General features: G+C 42.7%; 1 protein-coding gene across 2 annotated transcripts in view; it reads right to left on the reverse strand.

Annotated features, from left to right (window-relative positions):
- The window catches only part of MAN2A1 (mannosidase alpha class 2A member 1), a 108445-nt gene extending 97219 nt beyond the window's left edge, over nucleotides 1–11226 (reverse strand). Inside the window, exon 1 of one of the 2 annotated variants that reach the window (XM_014877305.2) lies at nucleotides 10821–11226. In XM_014877305.2, coding sequence (XP_014732791.2) covers nucleotides 10821–10955 — 135 coding nt within the window. In that variant the 5' untranslated portion in view covers nucleotides 10956–11226. The remainder of the gene's footprint in view (nucleotides 1–10820) is intronic. The other variant, XM_014877304.2, reaches the window with a different exon arrangement.
- Between the last annotated feature and the right edge of the window lie 1341 nt (nucleotides 11227–12567).

Consider the following 12567-nt stretch of genomic DNA (forward strand, 5'->3'; position numbering starts at 1 on the left):
TTTCAGGCATCTACAATTTACCATTGCATTCAACATAAATACCATTGATTTAGTAGACAGCTACTCTGTGACTTATGATTTTAATGACTTTTTCCCAGCAACACTGTCTTATTTTCTTAGGACTATAGTATAATACTAGAAACAACATCTGTACATGACGCTTTTTTCCCTTTTGACCGTAATATACTTGAAAAATTTGCATTTTTCTTTTCAGCAACTATAGTCTGCAAAGCATTAGGTTTTCTTTCTAAATTGATGCGTACATTCAAATTCTCTTGACTTTGTGAAGTCTGCAGGAATTAAAAAAACCAAACCAACAACAACAAAAAAAAAACCAAAACCCAGAAGCCAAACCCTCACCAAGAATTACAGAAGTTTTTTTGGTTTTTTTTTAAACTGTCGTTACTATAATTCTACCTTTATGGGAGTTCTTTGTAGTTTTTAGACAATATGTTTTAGTATTTCTTTAAATCTATTGGTTTGTCTCTGCATTTTATTGGCTGTGCGAAGTGCTGCTATACTGCTTCTTGTTGTTTCTCTTGCTTAGATTGATACATCCTGGAAACAGTAACAGGTTTTAAAATGCAGCACAGGCAGACAGCTATTGCTTCCCAATATGACAAAAATCTATTTTGACAACAGAACCAGATTAAGCTAATTGAGTTGTAGGACCAACATCCTAGAATCTCAACAGTTTCAAGATAAATTCTACAAACTTATAAAATTGATGAACTGAAAACAAGAAGAAATCAATATGCAGATGATGGAATACTGGAAAGAAGAAAAAAAAAAAGGAAACAGACTGTAGTCCCATGCCACCTGGTGGCATAAAAGAAACAACCAGACTAAAATCTTTCAAATGCTATGTTAAAGATACTGTGTGCACATTTCTATGTAAAATTAGTGTTTTCCTTTGCAATATCTCTGATGTTTTGCAAGTAAGAATGGTTTCTCTACACAACAGCCTATAATACATAATAGCCTATTATGCCACTCAATCCAAAAATAACATATATAATACAATACTTGATAGGGCCTTTACAGGCTGCCCAACAGAGGTTCTGATTTTTAGATTCCTAGGAATTTACAGTACAGCTACCATCCATACAAATCATTCCCGGCTTCACTGCATATGACTACAGCTCAGAATTATCGTGTGCAAGCAGCTAAAGCACTATTCACACCTACCCCGCCACTGTTGACACTGTCTCTACAACCACAGAATCAGACAACTGTTTAAAATTCTTATTCTCATTGATGTAAGTTGTAGAAGTATTTTACATCTTCTAACATAAAAAGAGCTTTACATTGCTTAGCAATAGCCTGTCAACTTCCTGGTCACAGAATACACCTCCAATCTATATATTCTAGCCAGTTATACACTCTCCAGGACAGCAACAGACACAGTGGAGAACAAAACAAAACAAAACAAACAAACAAACAAAAACCCACACATAAAAACCTCACAAAATAAGCGTTCGATTGATCCTTCCACTGGCATATACTGCCAGTCTCTAGAAGACACACATAAACTTCCTCCGGATTTGGAGGACAAGTCATATTTCATATCTTCAAGACATACTTTTCATTTAACTTATTATACTTTAAACCTTGAAAAATCTATAACAAGTTCTACCAGTTTACTGTTTATTACGAGACAAAATATTTTTCTTCACAAACCAAGTTCCCTGTCTACAAATAGCACTTTGTTACCAAATGACCTTCAAACATCAATGACTTCACATGTTGCTACATACATCCAGCACTAATTTGTAAGCTGTAAGGTTATAGCCTGCCTAGGACACTGCTTTTCAGAAGTCTGTTAAAGTATGTTATTTTAGCTTTGGAGGTAGATCTTCTGTTATTTGGAAAAAAAAAATCCTTACAAAGACCTCCCATTGTGGAACCTAACAGAGGACATTAATACAGAAAATACGGTTTTCTTTTTTGGAGACCGTGAAATACATCATGCCTCTCTTCTAGAGCTTTTAAACGTGCTATGAGCTGACTCAACTTTAACGCAAAACACAAAAATAAAAAGCTATGGTTAAGAACATGTAACCAAGACCTACCTTAATACCCAAGTTAAAACTGCAGGAAATTTTGAGCTCATCAAAATATTTTCACTTTTTCTTGTGAAATATCAGATCCATGAGAATTAACCTTAATAAACAACAGTGTCTCAGACTAGAAATGTATCCCAGTCTTCATTCAGTATGAAAATAATTAATGCTAGGAACCCATTCTCAAGGTGAAAATTTCACATGGATCACAATTATGCAAAAGCTAGGTCTATTTTAATTGCACATTCACCTTTTCTTCTTATTCATTTTAAATAGATATTGCTAGTTCAATAGTAAAATGATTTTAAAATATGAGCTGAATATGGAAAACACTGCAACTCTTCAAAACAATGAATTTAACAGATGAAAAGAAATTAAATTTCAAGATTTTTAAAGGAAGGCAACTGACTTCAAATGTCAAAGCCAAACAGTACCAAACTGAAGTTACTCCAAAGCTGTTTTATCTTATTAATTGCTAGTAACAGACCGTGTCTTACCAGAAAAACATGTTACAGGGGAACACTAAATAGGTCTAATTAAAAGATAAAACACAGAGATCCTCTCCATTACTAAAACCATATTCCAACAGGGTTTTTTTTAATTAAGTTTTCAATTTTTCCACACATTGGAGGTGAGCAGGAAGATTTTAAATTTTTTTTTTAATCTGAGCAGAGATGTACCATTTTTACATTAACTAAGTCTGTCTGAAATGCTGGGTTCTGCATGGCTTTGTAGATACTGAATAGCAAAAATTCACTAGGTACACAAGTCATAAATGTTAGCAGGACTATCTGTGACTTCACAGCACCCAAGTCTTCTCAGAAAAGAAGCAATCTTGATCCAAGACTTTTAGAAATTTAACTGCACAGAAAATTGGAGATACACTAGCTATATCCTAGTACAAGTGAACAACAATAAAGGATGTTAATCTGCATACTTGTTTTAACGTAAGGAAACAAAGTAATGTGAATCACTTGGCCTACACAAACAGTTAAAAAGTTTGTAACAATTTTGGTGTAAGTTTCTTTCACTTCTCTCTGTCCTTATATGATGGTAATGTGTAAACAAAGATTTTCTTAAAAAGCAGTAAAGCAAATCCTTCTGTTATTTTACAGGAAAGGAAGCGCTTCTACAAGAAGTGCAAAGTCCTAATAAATCTACTGAAAAGAAGCTACAGCTGCTTTGGTAGGAGAAAGGCATCACATGAGCAGCACACTGGTTCACCACACAGGGTTTGACTCATAACAAAATTTTCTCATGTGAAGGCAACACAGATCTGCACACTTTCCTCCCATTTCAAACAAGAATTATCACACCTGTTAGCTGCCCTGAGAAACATGCCACTATCACCACATGAACCAGCTACATAAACAGCTCCTTATGCTTCAGTCACTCTGAACCCTTCATCAGTTTTCATGCCCCAAATCCTCCAGAGCAGTCTGCTTTCCCACTCTCCTCTGCTTGTCCTTCTCTTTGCTGCTGACACCAGTCTGATTTGCAGCAAGGACTCTCCAGAAAAGTCCACAGGGACACCCAACACAAGGAGGGAAGCCCAATAACACAATGAAAGTCCAAATTGTTTCATTCTGATGAAGTAGAGAGTGTTCAGTTTCTCCTATCTAAACACTGTACATTGTAGAAAAGACGCTAGCTGGAATTTTCATTTTGTGAGTGAATGCACATTCCTTCTCTAAATGCAGTGGCTTTCAACAGACCACTGGTGATCACTTCATCAGGAAAAAGACAGCTAGCTCCAATAATTGAAGAGGGAGTATGACAGGGTCACAGATGAGAAGATCTCACAGAAATAGGTAGGCAGAGGAGAAATCCAGCTCAGAGACTTCTGATGTTACATCAACTGGAATTTGGTTATTCGCATCCAGACTCGGCTAGCAGTCACTGAGTGCTTGGCTTGAAACAAGCCAGAACCAACCCCTTTCTCACCCACATGAACAAAAAGGAGACCACAAAGGAGCTGTCAGTGTCCTGCATTAGAGGCTCTGGTGTACCAAAGAACTGTGGTGAAGAAAGTGGAGCACCACAATGGATGGAGCTCTCCAAAAGATGTGGAATTCAAGGTCATTGCCTTACTACAGTAAGCAGTGAGGAAACCGGACTCAAAGTCTCATTTTCTGCCTCCACTGAACGACAGTCATCATAACAGCTTTCTGCACCAGTCTTGCCAATGATTATATCCAGGTACATCTCTAGAAATCACACGTTATCTTTGCCAAAACCTTGATAAAAACTCTGATGAGATGCCAGCTTATCAAGGTGGTAAGACCAGGAGGCATTCTCTGTTCACTCTCAGAGCACTGTACAATGAACAGATCTACACATGCAATTAGATGGTCACCTCCTGCACAGAGAAAACAAGCAGGTAAAACTTAAAATTGTAACCCAATGTACCATCAAAGCTTAATATTTGAGTACACTGTTTCAGCATGTATTCCCTTTGCAAAGCAGGATACAGAACAAAAAAAAACCAAAACCACCAAGCATACAATGTAGCAGTTAAAGGACAAATCAAGGTTCGAAGGATTTCCTGATCTGTACAGAGAGCCTATGTGTATTTGTGACAACGAAAAGAACATAAGAAACCTTGTTAGTAATTTCCTACCTTTAAAGTCCTATTCTTAAAAAGGTCTCTTTACAGAAACACTCGAATTCTTCTGAATTAAATAACTACAAAAGTCTGTTCTCAAGAGAATGAAAATGCTCAGATCCAAAGATGCAACAGCCCACCAAATAGATTTTAAGAAGTTGATAGACTTCCACATTTTGCTTTATTACCAGAGGCAGCAATAACATGAATGTTTAATGTACTATTACACTAGACTTCTGTTTCATGCCATTTACAGAGACAAATATAAGGCATGCTGTTAGGGACTAGTTTTGACACCATCATCAATGACCTGAAGGCAAGGAGAAAGATATCTAGAAATATTCAGTTTAAAGTCAATTAAACTGAAAAATATTCACTACTACTGTTACCGATACATTTTGTGTTAATCCCCTTGTTGATTCTCCTCCCTACCTATGCTCAATCTTTATTTAAATGTCTAGTAGTACAAAAGTGAAGGACAACTTATCTGCCATTAAGAGTAGGAACTTTAATAATGTTATTTTCATTTGAACAAGTCAAAACTTAAAATAATGTGTTATAAAAAGAAAAGCTCGAGTAAGAACAAACTAGAAAACCTCTCTCAGTTTAGACAGTTAAGTTAGACAATGACTCTAGGTAGCAGAAGGATGTGGTCAGTTATAGTTAAGAGCTACTGTTTTGTAGACTATGTATTCTGTAAAATACATTTTGGTCAACATTTCACATGAGATTTAAAGACTGTAATTGAAGGAAGCTGATAGTTTCTGCTTGACTGCTGCTTAGCCAGAACTTTACACAAAACGTGCAAGCAACAAAAACAAATACATTCTGTGAATATCGGGAAAACAAAGAATTTTTACTGACCGCTAATTATGTTTACAAAGGCAGCTGCTCCTCCTTTGCAAAGTACTAGAAACTCAGCAGAAGTAATCTTAGATTTTCATTATTTGCACTCAAGATCATTTCCATGACGTTTAAAGGCTTTTAGATAGTGAACTAACTAAGTGTCGTTAATAGGAATTTGTTTTTAAATAAGTCAGTACGCCTCAAATCCAGAAAAATTGATTCCTTCTCTGGATTTCTTCACTCAACAATTTCCTCTGATATAAAACCCAAAAGAATGCTAGTAAAAGCCACTGTGCCCAGTTTTTCAGTGCTCAGAAGTCAAAAAACGAGTACTTCAAAAGTATGCACAACCTTAATTACCACTATTCACATTTCAGTGAGACAAACATTTTCTAAAATACCTAACCATGCTGCTTGCAATACTTCCACAAACAGAAGTCCAGTTCCCTGTTATGTAACAAAGGTCAGAAAGCTCCCAAACGAGCTCACAAAAACGCACAGGAGCACAGTTACTAGGAACATGCAGCAGCTTCAAAACATGTGTATTCGTACTCCATGTGAGTAATGGATTTCAGCTACTTCACTATGGCAAAAGCTTTATCTGGGAGAGGTGTGCATTGTGTATCTGTGGGGCAGGATGCCTCCAAGCACAAGAGACCCAGTGGAGACCCAGGGCTGGCTCAAGGCAGAGCTGCCTCAGCTGAGTCCTGGAGTAAAGCTCGCCACACAGATCAGAGGACTCTGGTGCTTCTGCCATGCATTTGGTCCTAATTTCCTGCCACTACTGCTCTGCCCTACTGTGATTCCTATTTTGGCCAAGTGGTACTGCTGTCAAATTATTGGCTAACTAAGATGAAATTACAGGAACAACCACCACTTGTGATATTTATGCTGGAGTATCTGATGCATTGTGTAGATGCCTTGAAAGCAAGAATCCAACAAGTACCAACTGCCAGGACACTTAATGACTTGCTGGAAGGACATGGGAAAAAATAAAAAATAAAATAAAATAAATAAAATAAAAATTAAAAAAAACAACACCCAAACCAGCTACTTACAGAGGAACTGTGCTTGATCACCTCTCTTTGATGTAGTGCATTCAGTTAATTCACACAAGCAGTTAACTCACATGAGATGAGAATATGCTTCAAATAATGGTGGTCAAAGAGGGAGGTGGGGAAGAAAACACAGAGGGGACAAAGAGATCTTATTCAAATAACAGTTGTTTAGGAAAAGGAAAATGGTAGCGTGGTAGCTGCTGTATGTTTCTGCTTTGCCTTTTAATAAAGTTAAAAGAAAAGAATAAAGACAAAATTAAGCATGCCTTGGTGATGGTCCGTTTACCTACCAGAATCATAGTAGGCTTGACTTTCAAAAATGTATTTCCAGAAACAATATTTCACACAGTGCAGACATATTGTCCCATAAGAGCTTAACCAACCCATGTGAAAAAGTGATTAGAGGAAAAAGCTCAAGTTCAAAGCATTACCTGTCAGGTAGTGACAGAGGATGATTCAATGTGATGCTGTTTCCCCTTACTTAGCTATAAAATTCATTAAAAATTAACTTTCATTGTAAGACTGCATAAAGAACATATAATTCTGATGCAAGACACTATTACAAACAAACCCTTCACTCTTTTTTTTTTTTCAGTTAGACTTTTAGTATGTGCCATGCATGTTTTGGTGAGACTCCAGAATCAAAATAAATACCCCACAAGCCACTAGGCTAACTAAAAATCCAGAATAGATTCATATAGGTTTATTAGCATTTGATATTCATCTGTATACAATAATACAAGTTCAACAGGGTAAGCTGCTTATGGATGCTTTCTCAGACTTTATCTGATAGCTTTCACTGAGTAGTTATCAATTTAACCCACACATCACTTGGACATGACACTTGCTATGCAGGCAAGGTTAGGCCTAAACACCACTTTGGACTTTGAACCTCTGCAGTCACACAAGATTTCTGAGAGAATATTGTATTATTGCTAACAAAAACAATACACTCAGCCCTTTTCCCACTGTATTCAACTAGAAGAATCTTACACAATGATCTGTACAGACAACTGGTACAATAATAACCAAAAAATGTGCCTATGGCTGTCCCTGAACCTTGAGCTCATTTCTGCACAATGCTGTAGCATGGTTCCCAGCCTTGAGACAGGACGTTAGGGCTTATCATATTCTGATATGTGTCCTGAGACAGGAGCATCCCATGGCTAGGAACAGGATCAGACACAGTTTTTGGTCACCACCAGAACAATACACGCCTGACAAACAGGCAGGATCCACAAAGATACCTGCAGGAATTACAGAGATCAGTAAGCCTTGATCTACCTGTATTATAGATATCTATTTACCCCCAAATTAATAGTGGCTTTCATCCTATGGCAACATACTTCTATTATGATTTAAATGCACCACCAATGATGACAAGGCTATAAATCACTTTAGTTGAAGTTCTATTGTAGTTGCCTTGATGCAGCCGTAGCATAGATAGGTGTGGCAAACCCTCACAGGGAACTGACTACTGATACCAGCGTTTGCAACACAAACACCAAAAAAGACACAAAGTTACTGCTGTGTTCCAAGCCTGATTGGCCATGATTTCAGTTCAGTACCACAGTGAAAAACATTTACATATTTGGTTAAATAGAACATAAAGCCATCTGCCCATGGATATTTATCCATCTTGGGAGATCTTGCCCAAAAATTATTTCCGCAAGACATTTTTGTTGGTGTCCTGAACTCTCAATTGAGTCAGCAAGTTCTGCAAGGACACTCTTGACTACACTGGCCTGCTCTGAGAAGCCTAAAAGAAGACCGAGTCTGATGCAAGTTACCTTGAGACCACAGAGAGAGAAGGCACCCTGCTTTGGAAAAAACATGGTAATGAAAATGGAGCAGCAGCAGTTCTAATGACTTACTTTGCTACTGGCACTAGTTACTATGACACTTTAGGAGAATCCAGCTCAACAGGCACTAGCAGCTGAAAAATCCCAACTCTTTTTCTGGTTCTTGTTCTGGTAGAATTCAAACAGAATACCTACATAGCAAGTGCTTATAAGCTAAACAAGGGATTGCTTCCAGAAACACCCACTTCTCTGACCGAATTGTAAGCCACGTAGGTCAGAAAGAACAAACTAATCAATGTGCAGCTTCCGGGACATGAAAGGTGACGTGTGTTATTACCAGAGCTGCACAAAGAAACAGCAAAGCACGTTGCGAAATCAGAGAAGCATGAAGCTAATCAAACCAATAATATCTGAAACAAAGAGGGGGGAAAAAAGTCTTAATTCCTTTTTCTAAGCTAAAAAATTTGACCTTTGTCATCAGAAAAGAGAATGCATTCTTAAATCAACAGTCTGCTGACATAGTTTTTTGCAAACAAAAACAACCTGAAGGTTTTACATCTGCAGCTAGTTTCACTTAGAGTACTTTGAGCTCTGGCAACACTGCACTGACACAAACAACTTTTTGTCAGCTGAGGTAGTAGTATTAAAGCGTTTCTTTCATATATTTCTGGAGGCTTCTATTCCACCCTTTATCTTTGCATTTGTTTTAAACTGATGTGATAAAACTCTGAAAGCATTCGCTAGGTGTCAGAGGTTTCACAGTTGTAACAAAGTGAAACATTTGAATTTCATCTGTAACTTCCTCAAAAGACAAAGCAGTACACCCAAAGGAAGGACCAGTGAGAGGCAGAAGTTGCTTCCAGTGAGAATCAGAAGCCTCAAAGAAATCTGGGCATGGAAAAGACAAAATGAGTAAACACTGACAGACTGTTCTAGAAGATCAAGGGGAGGGAGGAGAATAAAAGGAGAAATATTTGTCTCTAGCTGACTACACCACCTAGAAGGAATAGGCCTGAAAACAGATTAAGGTACCAAACCCGTGGTGACAAGAGGTAAAACCATGTTACACCTCTGACCAGGACTATACTGTAGGACAGGAAGAGACAGGAACTTCAACTGCAAGACACTGACAATGGAAGGCAAAACACGTCTGATAAATCTTCCTTGTCCACTCTAGTATATCAACCCAAAATCTAACACTAAAAAACAACACCCATGGATGAGCTTTCCATTCCATACTTTGCCTGTGTTAAACCCATCTGGCAGAAAAATTATACATTAGGTGATTTCCTTACATAAGACACTGCCCATATCCCCAAAGCAGCACTTGTATTTAATTGTTACAAGAGCAGCGTGTGGCATTACCCTCCTGCTGGAGTTACACATTGAACAGACACAGCGGCTGTAGTCAGCCTTGTCTTGCTCCTCTTCTCTTCCTCTTTTTCTCTTCCTTCCTGCAAAAACTAAAGGCTGACCTCTGAACTGAAACTTGAAGGAATAAAGGCAGAACAGATCTGCCTTCTTTCTTTACATTTGAGTGTTTTGTCTTTACCACTAAAAAAACATTCTTACTTTTGCATTGACTGAAACAAGAGTGGTTCTAACAGAGAGATAATTGTTACTTTTTAACTAAACTTTTAAGTATTTTTAGTCACTTGAAGCCTCACTCCAGTACTCAAGCATACTTTCATTCGTTTTATTCCCAATAAAACTAGAAATAAGTACCGTGCAAGTATAAATAGGTTATAATTTTCTATTCTATGTTATGGGGTTTTGCTGGGTTTTTTTGTCTATAACAACAACACACAGTGTGTACAGCCAGCAATATTCTGCCGTTCTGCACAGCAAACCACGTCGCCTCTGAAATTCATGTTTCTTCTCACGGGCAAACATTCCTTATTAGAATACAACCACGCACAGCTTTTTAACTTCTCTGCCACGCAGCCAACACAGGAAAGTGAAGAATTGAAGAACTGCGCCTTTTAACCATGAGGAGCAGTCGGGTCAGCCAGTTACAACTCCAAAGCAGGGGTCAGTGGACAGGAAAGCAGTCACCAAGTAAGCATTTCCCTAGACCTACCTGTTGTTGACACGGCTGAGGTCCTGAGTTCTCATCTCTCCCCGTCCTGCCCGCGCACGCCCCGCACCCCTCTCCGCCGCCCGGGGAGAGCCGCCACAGCCGCAGCTCGTCCCGTCCCGTCCCGTCCTGTGCCGCAGGGCGAGCCCGCCAGAGCCCGCGCCCGGCTCTTCCCGCTCCCATCGCAGCCCCGCGCCGGGCCGGCACCAGCGCCGCCCGCAGGCGGCCCCGCTCGGCCCCCGCCCCGCCGGCCCCGCAGCCGCCGAGCGTCGGCTCTCCGGCAGCGGCACGGCCAGGGGACAGCGGTGGCGGCACGGCCGCCTTCCCCTCCGCCTCCGCCCGCCGCGCCCCGGCCGCCGCCCCGCTCACCTTGGGGAAGGTGCCCTCCCGCCGGGGGCTCTTCGGGTGGTCGAAGTGGCCGCGGTCCAGCATCAGGTACAGGGAGAAGATCACCACGCAGAAGACCGCACTGCCAAACACCGTGAACTGCCGGCTCAGCTTCATCTCCACGGCTGTCGGGCCGGCGCCGCCGCCCCCGCGCTGCTCCCGCCGCACCCGGGCCCCTCTCGCCGCCCCGCGACCGGAGGCGAAAGTTCTCCCGCCGCGGCGGGGACTGCAGGCGCTGCCGCCCCCGGAGCGGGGCGGCCCAAATCCTTCTCCGGAGAAGTGCGAGAAGTTGCCCCCCGCACCCTTTTCCTCCGTCCGCTTCGCCGGGGTCGAGAGCCGTGTCGAGACCCCACTGGCGCGACTGAGAGGAGAACCGAGAGTTTCCGGGATCGAATCGAGTTCTTGGGTTCAGGAAAGCGCCCAGCGGAGAAGTGGCGGCGGCAGCAGCACCGCCGGGCCGACCAAGAGGCGCTGCTCTCCGATCCCTTCCTCCTCCTCCTCCTCCTCCTCCTCCTCCTCCTCCGGCCGCCTCAGCAGCCGCTCCGCTCCCCCTCGTCGTCCGCACGCGACTCCGGAGTCTGGCACCTCCTCCCCCGGCCGGAGCGCCGCTGCTGCCGCCGCCGGAGCGCCCGGGGCCGCAGCGCACAAGCTCCGCGCCGAGAGAGCCCCGGCCCGCCCGCCCGCCAGCGCCGGCCCCGCCGCCGCCGGAGCGCCGCGTCACGGGCGCGGCTCCGCCCCCGCCGGCCGCACCGCCCCGGCGTTCGAGAGCCGGGGAGAGCCGCGGCCGCCGCCCCTCCGCTCTGCACGGGCAGGGACAGCCCCGCTGCCCGTCCCCGGCTCGTCCGGGCTGCCCCGCGGCCGCTCGGAGGCGCCGCGCACCGATGTCCCCGCTCCGATGTCCTGGCTGCTGCCGCCGCCGCCGCCGCCGCCCCGTCGGCGGTCGGTGTGTGGCAGCCTCCGCCGTGGGAAGCGAGGAGGGTGGGGGAGGAAGCGAGACGAAGGGAGGGAGGACTGCCTGGGGACTCCGCCGTTGTGCCCGCGCCTCGCGGCGGCAGGGGACTGGAGGAGAGGGAATGCGGGGCGTGGGGAGAACCTCTGGCTCCGAACAACTTGCGGCATCAGCAATTGTTAACAGAGCCCTGTCCGCTCTTCTCTGGGAATCCTGTTGCCCGCTAGCACCATTAAGCACGTTTGTGAGCCGCTGCCAAGCTCCAGCTTGGGTCAAGCTTTTCTCCATATGAAGAAGTAGAATGTTCCACGGTGCTTTCACGAGAAGTGCCGCGTGTTCCTGCAGGAATAGGTCACAGCTGAAATAGGCCGGTTCATGGAAGGCCATTCAGGATGTACCCTCTGTTTGCTTTTTAGTCCTTTTAAGTCTGGTAGCTTTTAAGTCCTAATTTTACAGATTTAATCTGTTCTGTCTAAAAACGTCCATGGTTGGCATCTGCTCCTGCCCAATATTTCGAGGAACTACTTAAGATGCATTGGCCGCCGTTGAGAATTAGGCATATCCTGGGAACATGTTCTACCATTGTGTGCTTTATAAATGACTGTCATTGAAACACACAATTATGCCTTAAAGTCAGGATGTATATGTTAACACCATTATTTTATTTTCTTTTGCCAAGAATATAGTCCTTTTTCCCACCCTGCCTGTTCCCTGCTCCCCCCGCCCCCAACTGTTAACTCTGTAATAGTACACAAAAATTTCGCCAATAAATTACAGTGG

This window comes from Sturnus vulgaris, chromosome Z (genome assembly GCF_052056855.1).
Source record: "Sturnus vulgaris isolate bStuVul1 chromosome Z, bStuVul1.hap1, whole genome shotgun sequence".
NCBI classification, from domain to species: Eukaryota; Metazoa; Chordata; class Aves; order Passeriformes; family Sturnidae; genus Sturnus; species Sturnus vulgaris.